The sequence below is a fragment of the Miniopterus natalensis genome, chromosome 9 (assembly GCF_054644295.1).
Source record: "Miniopterus natalensis isolate mMinNat1 chromosome 9, mMinNat1.hap1, whole genome shotgun sequence".
In the NCBI taxonomy this organism is placed as follows: domain Eukaryota; kingdom Metazoa; phylum Chordata; class Mammalia; order Chiroptera; family Miniopteridae; genus Miniopterus; species Miniopterus natalensis.
Window position 1 is genome coordinate 24,122,630 of NC_142089.1, and position 17,637 is coordinate 24,140,266.

A 17,637-nucleotide genomic window follows, 5' to 3' on the forward strand; every position below is an offset into this window, starting at 1 on the left:
TCCCTTCCTGCTATAAGCATCTCAACACCAGCAGTCCACACCTCAGCACTGAGCCTTGTACTGCCACCTGAGCCAGTCCCCAAGCACTCTGGGGGCAGAATCGCAGCTTCCCCACCTTGGCTCATGATATCTTCTGGCACAGAACACCCATAGGCACTGAATAAATAGCTCCTCCTTGATGAATTGATTAATTGATCAATTGCTGGGTTGGAGGTCAAGAAGAGTAAGGGGACTAGTGAGTGGTTGACTAGTGATAAAAAGACTCATGGATGTTGGACCCATACAGCCTCCACTTCTGTGTCTCGTTGCTATGAATTAGATCTCCATGGATCAACAGGGATACATCTCAAAAACACTGTTGAGTAAAAATAACAAGTTGCAGCTCTATGTTAAACCCACTGGAGTAGTCAGTGCTGTCTACCAAGTCTCTCTGGTTCTGTCAGGCACACAGTAGGCCTGCACTTCCCCACTCCCTGGGAGGTAAGAGAGGCCCTGTGGCTTGCTCTGGCCCATGGATGGGAGCAGAAGCTTCAGGATGGAAGCTTTGAGAGCCAGTGCACAAGTCACTGTCCCCTTCCTCCTCTCAGCCTCTGGCCGTCTAGATCGCTCAGTGACTCCCGGGAACAGAACCCCACTGCACACCCTTGTCAAACACATACCGTCTGGGTGGAACAGAGGTAAGTGGGAGGGTTGTGAAACACAGAGGTAAGAGAAACACAAATGCTCACTGTGTTAAAAAAAAAAGAAAGAAAAACGGATGAGTCCAAGGCAAAATCTTGGTGAGCTCAGACAGCGTGTCTGAAGGATTTACTCAGTGTTTTGGGTGGGGGGACCGGTGGCATTTGGGGTGGGACAAGTGGTTCTGTGGTTGGTTGTATGGAAGGTTGTATCCCCAGCCCCACCTATGAAATGCCAGAAGTGCCCTCCATTACATGATAACCAAAACCACTCTCACTCCACATTCCCCAAAACTCCTGGGCTGATACCAACTCCAAAAGACCCATGAATGTAGAAGGGTCACCCGAAGTGGGGGTGGGAGGCACCCAGGGCCCAGACAGGACAGCTGGGCTGCGGGAGAAGAGGGTCTGACTGGCAACACTATATAATCTCCCAAAGTGCTCAAGCTGGATGTGGCCTGTTGAGAGTGTAAGGATATTTTTCACAGGTGACGGAACAGAATGAGATTATCCTGGAGGGAGATGGGAGAACTGGATGTAACAGTGACGAAATACCCCAATGCCCACGAACTCTGGCCTTTACACGGGTCGCACAGCATCCTCTAACGATCCACAAAGTGTGTTATTATTCCTTTTTGCAGGTGAGGAAACAGCTGGAGGGGGAAGGGGACTGTCTGGGTGGAACAGAGGTAAGTGGGAGGGTTGCTTGGGGCACAGATGAGGGACCTTGAAAGAGGGAGATTCTGAAACAGAGCAGGTGGGACTAAGTGACAACCTTGATGGACCGGTGGGGCTGGGATGGGGTGGGGAGGAGTGAGGATCGATGCCTGGGCTGCAGGAAGAGGAGAAGGGAACTCAGGTGTAGTTCTCACCTTTCAGCTGAAGGCAGACCATGTGGCTGAGACTCCAGCCAGTTGCTGGAGCTATGAACCAGCCGGATGGGAGAGGCTCCTGCCAGCTGCCCTCCCGCATCTCAGGCTCCCCAGGGAATAAGGCAGCAGGGAGCCACCTGGGGAACCCGAGTTTTGGAGGTTGTTGCCTCTCAGGGCAGAAGCAAAGCTCTTCACGCACATCAGCACCCCTGGGCCCCAAGGACAGTCTTTGAAGCAGAGGGCAGAAGGCAAGTCCAGATGCACCCGTTGATGAATCTCTACATGGCCTTCAAAGGACCCAATGGTGTGAGGAACAGAGACACACGAGGGCGCTCTAACCAAATGGCAGGGGAGGAAACTGGTCCACCCCAAGGCAAGAGGGCCAGTCAGTGTTTTGAAAGCCCTTTGGTCTAGTGTTTCTTAATGGAGCTGCTATTAGAACTCTGGGCAGATGTTTCTCCCCTAAGGGGAGGTGTTCCTGCCACTTCAGGGTGTTTGCCACCCCTGACCCCCTCCCTGTCACTGGCACAACCCAATTCCCCAAGTTTCACTTCCAAACATCCCTTCTCCGGACAGTTCCTGCTGGTCAGGGCCGCTGGAGGGTGCCCACTGGTGGTCGTGGGCAGCTTGGCAGCTTCTGATCTCCCCAACCTCACAGGGGAACTGGCACCTCCCACTCTGGCTTTGTGAGTTAGGCACCTACAGGTGCTGGAGAATCGCAGGCCCCCAGTGACAGCTCACGCTGATGGGGACTGTTGTCCTTGGGAGGGAGGTTTTCCTCCGTGCTGTTGTTCTTTAGAACCGGGTGGGATGAGGGCTGCGTTGATAACACTGGGGACACAGACACAGGACCCTAAGACAGACACCACGGGACCTGCTTACAGACACTCATGTCCCAGGGAGCAAACACGTGGCCACACAGAACACAGCTCGCACAAAACTCCCACAAAGCAAATCCGAGACGAGGCACCCTTCTGGAGCCCCGAGGGCCCACCTCTGTGAGTTCTGAGGTGTTTACATCGTTAGGTTCCCAAAGACAAGCACCCAGGTAAAAATCCAGCGATGAGATTCTAAATATTTACAAACCAATACGCCCTGGACCCTAGCCAGTCAGAACGGAGACCAGAGTAAACAGCTGGTGTGTGCCATGTGCTATCAGCCCTGCAAACAGTCCAGTTGGCAGAGCACGAGTGCCCCGTGGGACACCAGGCGTGCCAGGGAGGCTGCTTGTGCCGACAGAAGTGACTTTTGGGAACACACACCGAGGTAAATGGCAGTCTGGACAGAACCCGGCAGACTCACTATTGACCCCAGTGCAGGACGGAAATCCACCGGCACCTGATGGAGTGAGGGGCTGGGAGGAAGACCCAGCCCAGCCACTCCACAACATCCAGTGTCCCCACCCCTCACCAGGCAGCCCCATGTTCTTCAACAGAGGTGGCCTGTGCATCCCACAGTGGTGGCATCTCCTGGAAGGCACGGCTGGAACCCCAGGGCCCCTGTGGTGCGGCCTGCGGCTGAGACACTCACCACCTCTGAACACAGATGGGCCACCACAGCCAGCCAGCCGGCGCGGGCTCTTCTCCACGGGAAGCAGACATTGCAAACCAGACGTGACTCTTACCCTCCTTCGAAGATTTTGATCCTCGTGGGCTCCCCTCTCTTGGAGGCGGGAGCGTCCTCCTCTGGCTTCCCGCGCTTCTCTTCTTCCCTCTCCGCTCGAGCTGTGTCTTTCTGGCCTTCCGGGGAAACCAGCGACGGGAGGTGAACCTGGCCCACCGCAGGAAGGCAAAATCGTCACAGGTTACATGGTAACTGGAATGACGCCTCCAATGGCGTCCATGTTCACACTCAATCGCAGCTCATTTAATCTCCACTCTGCCCCATGAAGAGGTGCTGTAACCCCACTTTACAGAAAGAAGGGAGCTGACCCCCAGAGAGGTGGAGTCTCTCATGCAAGGCCATGGGGTGACTCAGACTAGGTCTCTGACCAAGTTATTTTCACGGGAAGACCAGGCCTTGTTCCCATGAGAGCTGCAGATGCTGTTTCTTTTACACCATCAGGGAGCTGCTGGGGACAGGTCCTCAATCTTGGTCTCCTTGGTCATAACAGCACCCAAAACAGAGCTTACCTCAGTGAGGGCACTTAGGAATGTTGAACAAATAAATGAAGGCTCCGCCTGAGGAGATTAACTAGTCTAATTCTGTTTTATAGATCAGATAGTCAATGTCACCCAGCAGATTAATGGCATTGCTGGGAGTAGAGAGGAGGTTTCCTGAGAGCCCTGACCAACAGGACCTCCCAGAGCCAAGGCGTGCACTTGAGGGAACCTATTCTCTTCATGGGTCTCAGTGGTGAGCGCTGGCTCGATGAGAACATCTTTTATTTATTTATTTTGATTGCATGCAAAACTTCTCTTAGGTAGGTAAGATCTGACAATTCCATTAGGAAAGAAAGCTGCTTTTCTCCAGCGCCCGAGGCAGAATTGATTGGTTCAGGACTAAATCACCAACATGGACACCCTCTTCTGATCACACACACTTCTTTTGACATCTTGGTTTCTGTGATTCACATCCAACTAACAACTGACTCAGACCTCTCCAGTTTTGCTTATGAAATTTGGGTGAGCCACCTTGAACAGGTGTGGCTGTAATTAGTCTCTGAGCTAAATGCTATTATTATTTTATATTAAGTTATTGATTTCTGCAAAGGGGGAAGCATTTGTATTTTGATAAATTTTGTTATTAGTGAAATGAACACAATTTTATAGTCATGTGGTATACAGTGAGAAGGTGCTTTATGGGACACCGTGGCTTATCTCACAAAGGGACAGGCAGGCTTTCCAAGCCCTTGTCAAGAGAAAACATATCTTTAGACCCCCTGATGGCAGCTGGGGGTGGGAACACCCTTGAATAGGGAGCAGCGATGCTGGGCTGGCGGCTGTAGCCTGCAGTGACGGGAATGAGATTCTCATCCTACTTCAGGCCACTATCATGAGAAACTGCACTGCTTACAGCCAGCGGGAGAAGCAACTATGTGTCCTGGTGCTGGGACAATGGAAGAATTGTAGTCTACCGTGCCAGCCACCACACCTGCTCTGACAGCATGTGCTGGGGCTGAGCAGAAAGGTAGCTGGTTGAGAATCAGGGAATCTGAGTTGTAGGCCACTGCACGCTGGCAGGAAATACGCCATAAATCAAATAGAATATTCCAAGAAAAAGTTTGCAGGTTTCAAGCTCATTTTAAGAATTTCAAATATCAAACCAATTGTCAAACCCAATTAAGTCAAATTAACTCTTCCTTTTAATTAAATAGCCTTTTAGTATTAAAACAGAGAAGCAGTCCAGACCATCTGAGAGGGCTTTGGAGTGAGATCTAGTTTTGAATCCAGGTTCTGCCATTTACTGTGTGTCCTTGTGCAAGTTACCTACTTCTCTGTGCTTTGCCATCTTATCCATAAAATGGCCATAGAGTACCCTAACTTTCAAGGTAGTTGTGAGGGGAAAAGTAAAGTTTAGCATTGTACCTGGCACATAGTAGGTACACAGGTAGTTATAGGTATGAACATAATTACAACAGCATCTGGGGAGTACCTGTAGCTAATAAGAGATATTGGAGAGCAAATCAGTAATGATGTTTATTGCAAAAGTGGAAATCTTGTTTAGGGATGTCTGTAGACTGATAAGGACATTTAGAGAATAAATTTGGGAAACGGTTCTGTGAAGACTATCTGGCTGAGCTAAGAACAAATTCAATGCACAAAATTCACTCAGTGATAAAGAGGAGGATATGAATATAAGAAAGTTATAGAACACAGTTTTGTACATTTGTCTATTATGTGAATTTAGTTTAGGAGATTCATGCCTGATTTGGTCAAAGCTACTGGTCTGAAGACACACTTTAAGGTTTTCTTTCCTCAAATAATTGAAAGGAAAAAAAAATACTTTATGGAGTCAGACAGGTCTAGGTTCAAATTCTGGGTTTGCCAAATATTTACCATGTGACCTTGCTATCTCTCACCCTCTAATTCTCAGTTCCCTCATCTACAGAATGGGGATAATTCTGCTACATCACAGAGATGAGCATTGACTGATTCAAGGGCCAAGCACAGTGCCTGGCACAGTTGAGACTGCTCAATCAACAGACCAGTTATTATTCCACAAACGCCAGTCAGCATAACACATCATGGCCTGAGTCCTTAAGCTGGTCTTGTCAGGGTATGAAGGTGTCATTTATCAAATTTCAAACTTCCTGAACTTTAAGGGACCTGTTAATTTTATATAGTTCCTGATGCAGCCTCAGGTCAGAGGCAATGGAAGAGTAAATGTGAGCCCTTAGTGGGTCCAGGTGTTACCACACAGCATAGTTGGGTCAAGCTGTGAGTGATATTGCCACCTACTGGTAAAGAGGGATACTGCACCCCAGCTTTACAGAAAAGAAAGGACTATTTCAGGAGTTTTGTCACATTCTAGAATCTCTGGAAATGAGATTCCGAGTGGTACCAGAGAACGAAAACAGCAGATGTAGAGAATAAGAAAAGCAGAAAAAGGCTAACAGGACTGGAAGAAACATACAACGGAGTGGTATAAAGTTCTAAAACTGCTGTAGGCATTCCCATCAGCCAAGTTTTCCAAACAGTCTTTTGGAGAATTGTGGGGCTTTTTTCCCAGCTGAGATTATTGTGTCTTTGATTTCACAATAGCAGCTAATGGGAAAGCAGGATCACTTTAAAGCTAACTTTACTGAAATGTATGGCATGAGGGACACATTGACAAAGGAACCCAATAAATGTTTCCTGGTAAGGTGACCAGTCCCAGCTGACAGAAATGAAATCTGGCCACTCATCTCTCACTAACTTTGCAAATGGTTCCTGAGGACAACGTGGCTTTAAAAGTTCAGCAAATATTTTTTGTATGTGTGTTGTTGTTTTTTTTGGTTTTGTTTTGTTTTTGTTTTTTTAAATCAGTGGGGAGAAGAAAAAATAGAACTGAACTTACCTCTGTCATGCGGGGCTTGTGGGAACTGGATGGCACGAGCCTTCCTGTCTCAGGATGCGGAGCTGTGGCCATGGTGTATGTCTCTTTGCTCACCTTCTGCTTAGACCTCAGGAGGGACAAAGCAGCTTTAGTGGAAACCCCCGGAAGGTTGGGGTTGTACAAACTTATGCACCAACCAGCGTAAACAGAGGACCTCCTATCTGCATGCTGGATGTGATTTGGCTTAATGTAGTTTAAATAGCACCAACTGACATTAGTGGTCGTGTGGAGGCTGGGGAACTGCAGTACCTTCTTTGAGTCCGTACCTTCTTGAGACTTGGCTGGTTTGGGGGACGTTTCTGACAGAGGAAGTGAGCTGGGAGGTGCCAGTGAAGGAAGGTCAGGTTGTTCCTTGGAATCTTCTTTCTTCACACTCAGAGGGGGCAACCCTCTTCGGTGAGGTTTACCAGATGGCTGCCCACATTCCTTCAAAGCCTCTGAGACTGGAGCTGTCACATGGGGTAGTGTGGGGTGAGGAACGGGAGTAATTTCCTTTGGGTCAGATAGATCTGTGGGCAGACTGGACAGCAATTCTAGCTCCCTCCTGCCCTGGCCCTCACTGCCCAAGGGGGATTTCTCTGGCCTCTTGCCATCCTCAGTGCTGGTAAGCACCACACTGCATGGTTTTACCAGTTCTAGTTTTTCATCTGCCTTGGAAGCCTCCTCTTCCTTCACCCGTTTTTGCTGCTGGGTTTCCATGGTAAGTTCAAGGCTGCCAGCTGGTGAAAGGACACGTTTGCTTCCCCCCACTGTCGATGAACTCCCCTCCAGGCTCAAGACACCCTCTGATGACAGGGAAGTGCCTTTTCTTTCAGATAATGTCACAGGCACTCTCAGGTATGGAGTCTGGAAACCTCTGCTCTGCTCTTCACTCATCCCAGCTGGTCTGGGCCCGACCTCGTACACATCTGCCCCACACACTGTCGTCCCTTTGCATGTGGGCTCCTCAAACTTGGGAAGAGCTACAGTTGCTGAGCTGCCTTGGGACTGGGTGACTAGGATCTGGGAGAGGGTGGTGTACATGGCGCTCCCATAGGATGGCATGTTGGTCTGAATTCGGACAGGTACAACCAGGGACACCATTGTATCTGGACAGGCGGGCAGGGCCAATGGAGGGGCTGATATGGGCACTGAGCAGCTGGAGGGGGTAGGTATAGGGGGCCGCTGGATGTCACTGCTGTACTCTGTGCCGGGGGAGAGGCCAGCTGTTCCTGTCGCCAGTGGGGCCAGGCTGCTTTTGATCTGCGGCAGATGGCTTTCCACATCACCAGGGAGCTGAAGGGAAAATTGGGATTGCAGAGGCAGGAAATACCCAGAAGAGAGTGCTGAGGAGGATGGGTATGGCACGGGGAGAAACGAAGGGGGCTGCCTGAAGGCTGGGTGAGGCATGAGCTGGGGAAGGTGGAGTTGGCCTGGGTGCAAAACAGTAGGTTGGAGAGGAAATGGCGGTGCTTGAAATAAAGAGGGAGGAATTGGGGGCATGGAGTATGGTGAGGAGAGGAGGCTAGACATGGACTGGGTGGAGAAGAATTCTGAAGACTGTCCTGGCTCATGCTGCAAGAGGTGCTGGAAGGAGAAAAGGGAGACGGGTGGGGGCAGGCACGGCTTCTCATGCAGGGGGAGCTGGGCAATGGGGTGGTGGAGCACCTGCAGTGCTTCTGTGTAGGGCGGACTGGACCCCAGGGAGGGTCTGTCCTGCACCTGGCTCTTGCCTCCTGGGTGCCCAGTGTGTGAGGTGGCCACTGAGGAAATCTGGGGCAGTGAGCTTTTGGCCACAGTTTTACTGGATGAGGGCTTTGGCTCCTCACTCTCCTGTCTTCCCATGGGGGTGGCCTCCAGCTCTGCTTCTGGAAACCTGCTCAGAGAGGCCTGCCTCACCAAAAAGCATTTCCTTCTCTCTGGAGGGGCCACTGGGGCCGCTGGGGCTGCTGGGGCTGCTGGAGCCACTGGGACCGGTACAGAAGGGCCTGTCAAGGACAAGCTGCCGCAGTCGAATGATTTGCTGCGCCTCTCAGTCATGTGGGCAGAATGGGAAATGTTGGGACTCTGCTCTGAGGCTGACCTCCGCATCTCTCGGGTGTGTGAGTGGTGGCTGGGGACAGTCAGCATGTGCGTGCCCAAGGGTTTGGAGCGTGCGTCGGATGAGGGCCTGGGGGCCTCGGCTTTTCCGTGGTCGTCCCTCTCAAAGGAGGCGGAGCGGCTAGATCCACTCACAGAGACACTGCTTTCCTGGCTTGGGCTTCGGGACAGAGGTGCAGAGGACTCGAAGCTGGACTCCCCTGAGGACTGGGCCATCTGCGCCAGGCGCAGTCTCTTCTTCTTGGGTGGCAGCTTCTCAGCCGGGAGCTGGGCAAGAGTCTGGCTGCGCTGGGGCCACTGGAACTCCTCTGTCTTCTCGGGCTCCTTCGGGGCTGGCTCTGGCTCTGTGTCCTGCCTGTCGGGCTCCTCGGTCACCAGGATCTCGGGGACCTGAATGTTGGGCTGGCGGACCAACTTGGGCTGCAGGGAGTGAGCCGAGCGTCCATGCGGGGCGGGTGGGGGTGATGAGAATGGGGCTGGGGCTGGAGACTTGTCTTCCCCTTCCAAGCCGCTGGGCTGCTCCAGAGAGTCGGACTTCTCGAAGGAGCTGGTGTGCTGGATGACAGAAATCTCTTTGGATGTTGTTCTCCTCTCCTTTCCTGATTCTGAACCGGACCCTGGCTTGGGAGTCCTTGGCGGGAAGCCCGTGGGTCCCTCCAGGGAGGGCGCCGACTTGCTCGGTTCTGCTGGTGACTTGGTGGACTCCAGGGGAAGGTTCCGAGCAGCATCAGACGGCCTGGGGCTGCCAAACTGACTTTTTGTTGACTCAAAGGCAGGCGGCTCCTCCTCGTCGCCAAGGCTCTTCTCTTTCCTCCTCTTCCTCAGCGGAGTGAGCTCCAAGGTGGTCCCCAGTTTGTAATGCATCATCTGGGACCACGGCTCGTGCTCGGCCTGACTCTTCTCGGCTTCCAGAGCCACGGGAGCACCTGCGGAGACGGGCTTTGCGATCTGCAGCTCTGAGCAGTAGTATTTCTTATGGGCTTCGTAGTTGTCCCTTTTTTTGTACCGAGCACCACATATGTTACATTCATAGATCACCCCTTTCGTCTTCAAGCCCTTCTTGGTCTTTTTGGTGAGCTCGCTTTCCTTGGGTTCCGGCTCGTCTGGAGGCTTGGGGGCTGTGTCCTTGCTACTCGGTCCTGGCTCCTCGGAACTGTACTCCCCTCCCAAAGGTAGTTCGATGGCCGGCTGGCGCTTTAGCATCCGGGGGTGGGAGGTAAACACTTGACTGCTGCGGCTCAGGGCTTCCGAGTCGGTGACGTGGTCGTCGAAGGAGTAGCTACCGCGGAAGGTGTGGTGGGGGCTGCTGAGGGTGCAGGCGGCAGAAGGCATTGAGTGGCTTCTCAGCAGAGGCACAGGGGGGGTGGTGCTGGGCGGGTGCTGGAGGCTCAGCAGTGATTGTTCAGGCTTCCCCTTCTCACTGTGGGACGCCAGGGGCTCCCGGTAGAGGCTGGCTTTGGGCGACTCCATGCTGCTGCGCCGCGACAGCGAGCTCCTCCGGGGCTTCACGCTGTCTATCTCGCTGGTGTCCACCACGGCCTCGTTGATGGTGATGAGCTTGGTGATGTGCTCGATGACCTGCGTCCGGGGCACGGACAAAGGCACCAGGCTGGGCTTGTCTTCGGTGGACAAGGTCAGGTGGGGCTGGGTGGAGGTGGCCGTGAGCATGGTGGCCCGCTGCCCCATCCGCCCGCACTTGCCGAAGATGATCTCCGCGTAGGACCTGGCGTTGGTGTTCGGGGGGCTGACCTGCTGCTCGGCGCTCTCCGAGCGGGAGAAATACCCCGATTCAGTGCTGCCTTTGCTGCCCGGGCTCAGAAACGCCTGCTCGTCGATCACCTTCTTCCTCTCACTCAGGCGGAGGGCCAGCTTCTGCTTTATGGTGTGGGTGTCCTCAGGTTTGTGGCTCAGGGAGTGTTCAGGTGGGGGTTCGGCGAACGGAGTGGGGTCCTCGAGCGACGGGGCTGAGCTGGACTGGGACAAGGAACAGCGCTCGTGGCTGGAACCCTGGCTCCCAGAGCTGTACAAGCTGCTGGACAGGAGGGGGTGCTTAGGCCTGGGGGAGAGCTCTGCGGGGTGAGCGGACATGGTCCCCGTTTCCTCTTCTGAATCGGTGCTTTCTCCCTCGGTGGGCTCCTCGAACTCTTCCCCCGGGATCCTCTCCATTTCCAGCCCCGGGGGGTACATCTCGCTGCTCACGCCCGAGGCCAGGCCGGCCTTGATGCGGTGGGCGTGGGACTTCCTGTGCTTGTAGAGGTTACTCTTGGTCTTGAAGGAGAAGCCGCAGGGCCCGCAGGGGTAGGGCCTCTCGCCCGTGTGCGAGCGGATGTGTTTCTGGAGCACGCTGGGCTTGGCGCAGGGCCGGCTGCAGTACTGGCAGATGTACTTGCCCGGTTTCTGGGGCTTCCTCTCCTTCTTGTGTGCCTCTTCCGTGGGCTTCAGGGGGGCCTGGGAGGGACGGGGCACAAAGACTTTGGGGATGCCGGGCAGGTCTTCGGGGGGGATGATGGAAGTATGGGAAGGGAGGAGCTGACTCTGAGGAGGGAGCCCAGGGGCGATGAAGGAGCTTGAGGGTCCAGGTCTCATGGGGTCGACCAGCTGCCACGTGGACCCCTCCAGGAGGTGCTCAGGTTTGCTAGGTGACATGAATGCTGGTGTCAGAGGGTGCTGCTGAAGCTGCGAGATGTGGACAGAGGCTTCGACAGAGGACCTCTTGGGGGGCTTCTGCTGCTGGCCCGTTTTCTCCTGAGAGGCTTCCCTAAGAACCGATGAGGGGCCTGGGAAGGGCTGCGGGGCTAGGAGCTCTTGGAGGGGGAGCTCGGGGGTGGCGGCTGTGCTGCCACCTGGGTACGGGGCACTGGCCGAAACACTGGTCTGAACAGCCTCTCCTTTGGTCAGCCGCTTCCGGGGACTTCCCTCAGCCTTCTTGGTGCCCTTGACACTTTGTTCAGGATCCATGACCTCCACAGAGACTTCAGATGCTATTCAGGGAGGGTCAGGGCGGGCTTCATTTATGGATAATCCAAGTGTCCCAAGGAGGTGTCTGGCTTTGGCCACATTGGTCAAGAGCGGAGGAAGCCAAACCCAAGACGGCTGTGGGAGTTTTTTGCAAGTGTCACTGGCTGTGAGTGGACTCAGAGCAAGTCATTGGGGCTCAAACTAGTCACTTCGGTGAGGCATGGCCCTCTATTTTGCAGACAGAAAATGCGTCAGCACTTTCTGCCTAAATGTCTGTCGTGGAAACGTCATGAAGGACGTCAATGTTGCCATCATATTGTCTCAGTTGGCAGTGGCAAGGGGCCCCCCATGAGTCCCCTGTGTGCTATGTGAACTGCTGAAGGCTGGAGACATCTGTGTGCATGGCCCAGTCATCCCTGGTCCCGGCAGAGAGAAGCCACACTGGGTGCCGCAGGTGGCTCCGTCCGGCCTCTTCTCCCCTTTAGTCCCGTGTTGGAGATCAATAGCCACGGAGGGGAATTCACGCTCTTCTATGTGACAAAAACACACACACGGAAATACACACACACAAGAGAAGAGAGAGTTACTGCCATGCATCCATGCCTGGGCATCTCCAACTGTGAAACCCAGTGAGGTCCCTGAAAGGTTTACCAGGGAGATTCAAGCAGAACCCACGGTCCCTGGCTCTGCCCATGCCTCCCTCACCCACATTCACACTGCTGTTGGGTCACTCAAATGCCAGCTGTGGTTCTGGGACTGTGGCTGTGTGGCACATCAGGAGTGTTAGGGACGGGAGGCCTGGGCTCTAGTATCTGCTCTGTGAGTGCCTCTGAGTGGATTTTAGCTCCCTAAGCATCAGTTGTCTAACCTAGAAAATGCATAACAACAATTTCTGCCTCAGCTGTGCCTTGGGCTGCGGTGGGGTCTGCAGGATAATGGACGTGGATGCCACTGGACAAAAGGCTGGGTGGCACAGGAGGAGGTGCTGGTGGGTATTCAAGGATGAGCTCTCTAAGGGGGAGATTACTCTCAAGTGTTACTCTCTCTGGCCCTGGATTCTTAAGGTGTCCAGGAAGGGCAGCACTCAGGGCTTTTACTCCTTTGCTAACCCACCTCTCCAGCCGGTGTTTCATGATGAGCTAAAGCCACTGCCCTAGCCTGTGGGAGCTCACAGTCTAACACAGCCGTGACCACCTCAGCTGCCAAGCAATAGCTGGAAGGATCAGAACCCTGGCAGGCCCTTCCAGCTTTGCAACCTTTCCTTGTTCAGTCAGTGCCCCACGGATACCCTGGAAGTGGCTCAGAATGGGGGTCCTTGCCAAGCTGTGGGGCAAAGTTGTTCTGGGTGGAGCCCCAAGTGCGGGCACCTTCCCAGGGCTAGCCAGGAGCCAGGCAATCTAGGCTTCCTGGGCTCCAAGTGCATCTCAGGGCCCTTCTCCCCAGCAGCAGGTCAGCATTTCAAAGCTAAAAGTCACATGGACTCCATCTCAGCCAGCCACCCTTCTTTCCAGTGGGGGAAACTGAGGACCACAGAGGGAAGGTGACTTGCTCAGGTCCCATGTTCCTAAGAGGCAGGGCTGGTACCTGCACCCAGGTTCCCTATGGCTGGAGTTCATTCCCCAGCCACCGCAAGTGTCAACTCCTGAGTGAGGGCCCGGGGCAGTGACCGGTGTCTCCCTGGCCTTCCTCCCTCTTCTGTAAGCATGCTACGCACCCAGCATCCTGGCCTCGGGCTCCCTTCATGCCCTTGCCCTGCTTTTCATCAGATATTTTCTGATGAATACTTGACGAGGTTGCTCTTTGCACTTTCACAGAGTTTTGGGAAAGTCAATAAGTCTGAGAGACTCAAATAATTGTCCCACAGATGGCAGGACCTCAGACCTAGTGACATGCCATGGAGGAGCAGGTGGTTCGATCTATTAGCTAAAAATTATATACTATAAATTTACTCCTTTTATGTTTCCTCTCCATCTTGGTTCTACAAAGAATTCAAGATAACTGTAGCAAAGTTTTATAAATATTTATAAAAATTCAGATTGGCATAAGCATTTTGTTACTTAATTCTTCAAATCCTCTAGTAGGGCAATTTCTAATCACTGTACCAAGTAACACTAAGAAAATTACTCTTGCCCTGGCTGGGTGGTTCAGTTGATTGGAGCATCATCGCATACACCAAAAGGTTTTGGGTTTGATACTGAATTAGAGCACATACCCAGGGGCTCTAGCCCCATTCCAGATCCACATGTGGGGAAAGGGGCCCCAGAATCTATATTTTTACAATATTCCCCACATAAATCCAACATACACTTTTTACAGCCTGGCATTTGGGGAAACTGATGAAAATTTTCTACCTGCCTCCTATAACCTTGCCTCTAGGTTCCCAACCTTCCCTCTCCCCACTCTACTCCATCCCACTCCACCATTTCTTATGGCAAAAGAAATCTCTTCTATTGCCAACCTTACCAGACCTCTTCCTTTGCTAAGAACTCTCAATAGCTCCCCACTGCAGGCAAATTCAACCAGTGGCATTTCATCTCTGTTATTGTCAGCCTTCCCAGCCTTCCCAGCACCCTCTCTCCACCCTGCACTTTTACTGGTGCATCAGATCTAACCGACATGCTCTGATCTCTCTGTGTTTACACATTGCTGCTCCTCCGGGGTCAGGCAGACAGAGGAGTCTGGAAGCGAATTCTATAAAGAGTCAGGGAATGCTTCCCAGAGGAAGATGCGTTTGAGCTGGTCCTTGAAAGATGGGGAAAATGAAGATAGATTCCAAAGAAAGGGATTCTAGTCTAGATGGGAGGTACAAAATATGCAGACTACAGGAGGCTGGCGTGTGACCACAAGGGATGTTGAGTTTCTGCTTCACCCCCAGCCAGGGCTTTGGGGCTCCTGAGTCCAGATGTCCTGGCAGGGGTCCCACATTTCAACAGAGTGGGTTCAGGGCATAGGCAAGGATTTCTGTATGTTCCCTCCTAGGCACTAGAATAAGAGAAAGCCCCAAACTGTGAAGCCTCAGTTGTGCCAAACATATCTAACAGCTGGGGGCAGTGCTGACCTTCAGAAAGCAGGTGGAAGGCACAGTCTGACCCTGCAGGGTGGCTAGGGGTGGTCTGCGGGGCTGGATCAGGCTTCTGGGTGCCCAGCCCCTCACATCCTATAGCCTGTATCTACTCATAGAAAACAGGCACTACCTAGGCTCTGATGGATCACCTATGTTGGTAAGAAGTTTTCCACTAATGCAACAGGTCAAAATGTGCTGCTGCCCTGACAAGCTGGAGATATCTGCTGTGGGTCAGGTCTGTGGCTTAACCAGCTCATCAGCGTCTTCCCAGCAAACTTGTTTCCCCCTGGACTGGGCAGAGACTGGGATTCATTCATCTTTGAATTTTCAGTGGCTGGCACTGAACACAGCACTGGGTCAAATACTGAAAATATTTTTAAAATACTTAAATGAGCAACTACCATGTGCCCAAACTATACTAAACATTCATATAGTAATCCTCAAACATGTCCCCTTTATGCAGATGAGAAGGTTGAGGCTCAAAGAGGTGAGGCTAATTGCTTCAGATAATACAAGAAAGGGCAGAGGTAAGATGAAAACCCCAAGTGCAGGCCACTGTCTAGAAAACCCCCAAGAGTGCTGACCTTGGTCAGAATGGCCCAGATGGACTCTGCCTTTCTTCCCAGCACCCCAGCTCCTCCAGGAAGTCTTCCCAGTTAACTACATCCATCTTCACTTGCACCAAAGTCTCCTTCCCATGTGCAAATCACTGCGTGACCCTGCTCAGAACCGAGTTTCTTGACAAATGCTTTTCCCCACCAACAATGAGTAGTGGATTATTCACCGTCTGGGAGGCTCCCAAATCACTTCCCTTGGGTCTGTGGTTTCTGCATTCCTGCTTTTCCTTCCCCCTCCCAACCGTGAGACCCAGCCAGGGCTTGGAATGTCTACATGCTAGTCAAAAAGCAAATTCTATTCATAGCAAAGAGACAGGTAGGCAGTCCTAGGTGAACTATATTTGGCTGGTGTTTGTCTTCCCATTAGAGAGCCCAGGGACCAAGGTGGAACTGACATCCCCGGGCAGGGCAGTTTCCAGCGACATCCTGGAGGAAAGCAGGAACACGTTTCACAATCATGACTAAGCAATACTACAGCCAGAACTCCACTCTGCTAGACCCTCAGAAGCCCAGGCATAGCCCTGATTATTTGTGGTTGTGATAACTCAGGCAAAGATGGTCCAAGCCAATGTGTGCGTCTAGTCCAGACAACTGAACTCTTAATATGTGTTGGGGCTGCTCTTAGTGTTTACACAGTAACTCTATAGGGCAGGGACTATTATCATCCTCGTTTTACAGATGAGGAAACTGAAGCACAAAATTGTAAAGCTGGCAGTGGTAGAGCTGGAACCTGAATCTGGGCCATCAGATTACCTCTGCAGTGCAGACCCTCAAGGCAGCTGGGGCCATGCCAACCTCACAGACAGGGCTCAGATTTAAATCACAGTCCTGCAACTTAACATCTTTCCTAGCAGCCTTCCTTTCCATCACATGGCTGACCTCGTTAAGAGCTTTTTTTTTTTTTACACCTAGAAAATATTGACAGTGCTTAAGTTTTGTTCCCATTGAGACTGAAAATGAACTGAGATCAGGGACTGTGGTCTCAACTCAACAAGGGTCTGGTGAAACCCAGATACTTGTAGTTTATTAATCTACTAAGTTATCTACTGTTATGAACCTAGTTACCTATGCACCTATCTATCTCATCATTTATTTATATTCACCTGGTCCCAGTAAAGATAAAAAGAAGCTTCTGAGCACCCCTGAGGACTTGGCAAGCACCTGAACTTAACTCTACCAGCTTATCTTAAATGGTCCAGGAAGTACCTGTGGGTGAAAAAGCTGAAGAAAAAAGAACAAAGCCTGAAATGGGAGGTGGGCAGGGTCAGGCTCTTGTCTTCTGGCCATGTACATCCTGCCAGTCTCTCATCAGTGTTGCCTAAGAAAGACCTGACTTCATATTTGTGCAGTGGCCTGTGCTCTCATCAGTTCCCAGCAGGTCTCTAGCTGTGCCTCTGATGACATTTTGTTCTACACAAATGACCATGGTATAAAAGGCACACCTGCCTATAAGCTTCCTAGGTAGTTAAGGCTTTTCAGTCTACAATGAAGGGCAATACACAGAACACACTATAACACACACACACACACACACACTATAGAATAAACTATATAAGGACAAATGGCCAGGGAGACTAGGTGATATATACAGCGTATTCAAAAAGTAAACAATGATTAAAGTAGGGATTACGTGTGGTCTCCACCACTCTGGCCCACGTGCCAGGATGGATATAACTGTACTAGTAATGGTATAGCAGTTATAATGATCACTTTGAAGTTCATTCCACTTATTCACTCAGCTCTCAAGCATTACATGGACCTTCTCAATGCCAGGCCAATAATAGGAAAACAGACATAAATTACAGACTTTACTATAAAGTTGACTGTGTGGTGCCAAAACAAGGAGAAATTAAAGACAACAACAGTGGAAACAATAGAGTAAGGAAACAGATTCCCACATATATAGTCACCTGATTTATAATTAAGGTGTTATTGACTTAGGTGGGGGAATGATAATCTTTTCAATAGACGGTGCTGAAGCAATTAGATACCCATAGGAGAAAAAAATGAACTAGGCCCCTACCTCACACCATACACAAATATTAATGTGAAATGGATGATTAGCCTGAATACAAAAGATTAAACAATAAAACTTGTAGAAGGAAACACAAGGACATAGCTTCATGAAGTTGCATCCAGATTTCTTACACAGTTCACAAACAGCATAATCCCCTAATCATAAAGGAAAGAACTGATAAATTGGGCTTTATTAAAATAAAAGTCTGCTCATCAGAAGATACTGATAATAGAATAAAAAGACAAACCACAGACTGGGAGAAGATATTTGCAATACATATGCGACAAAGGACTCATCAAGAATATTAATATGGCCC

General features: G+C 51.4%; 1 protein-coding gene across 1 annotated transcript in view; it reads right to left on the minus strand.

Moving 5' to 3' along the window:
- Positions 1-11,963, minus strand: part of HIVEP3 (HIVEP zinc finger 3) — a 45,193-nt gene extending 33,230 nt beyond the window's left edge. The window contains exons 1-2 of the mRNA XM_087820843.1: positions 6,548-11,963; positions 3,174-3,319 (exon numbers count right to left, since the gene is read on the minus strand). Of these exons, the coding sequence (XP_087676969.1) occupies positions 3,174-3,319; positions 6,548-11,623 (5,222 nt within the window). The 5' untranslated portion in view covers positions 11,624-11,963. The remainder of the gene's footprint in view (positions 1-3,173; positions 3,320-6,547) is intronic.
- Between the last annotated feature and the right edge of the window lie 5,674 nt (positions 11,964-17,637).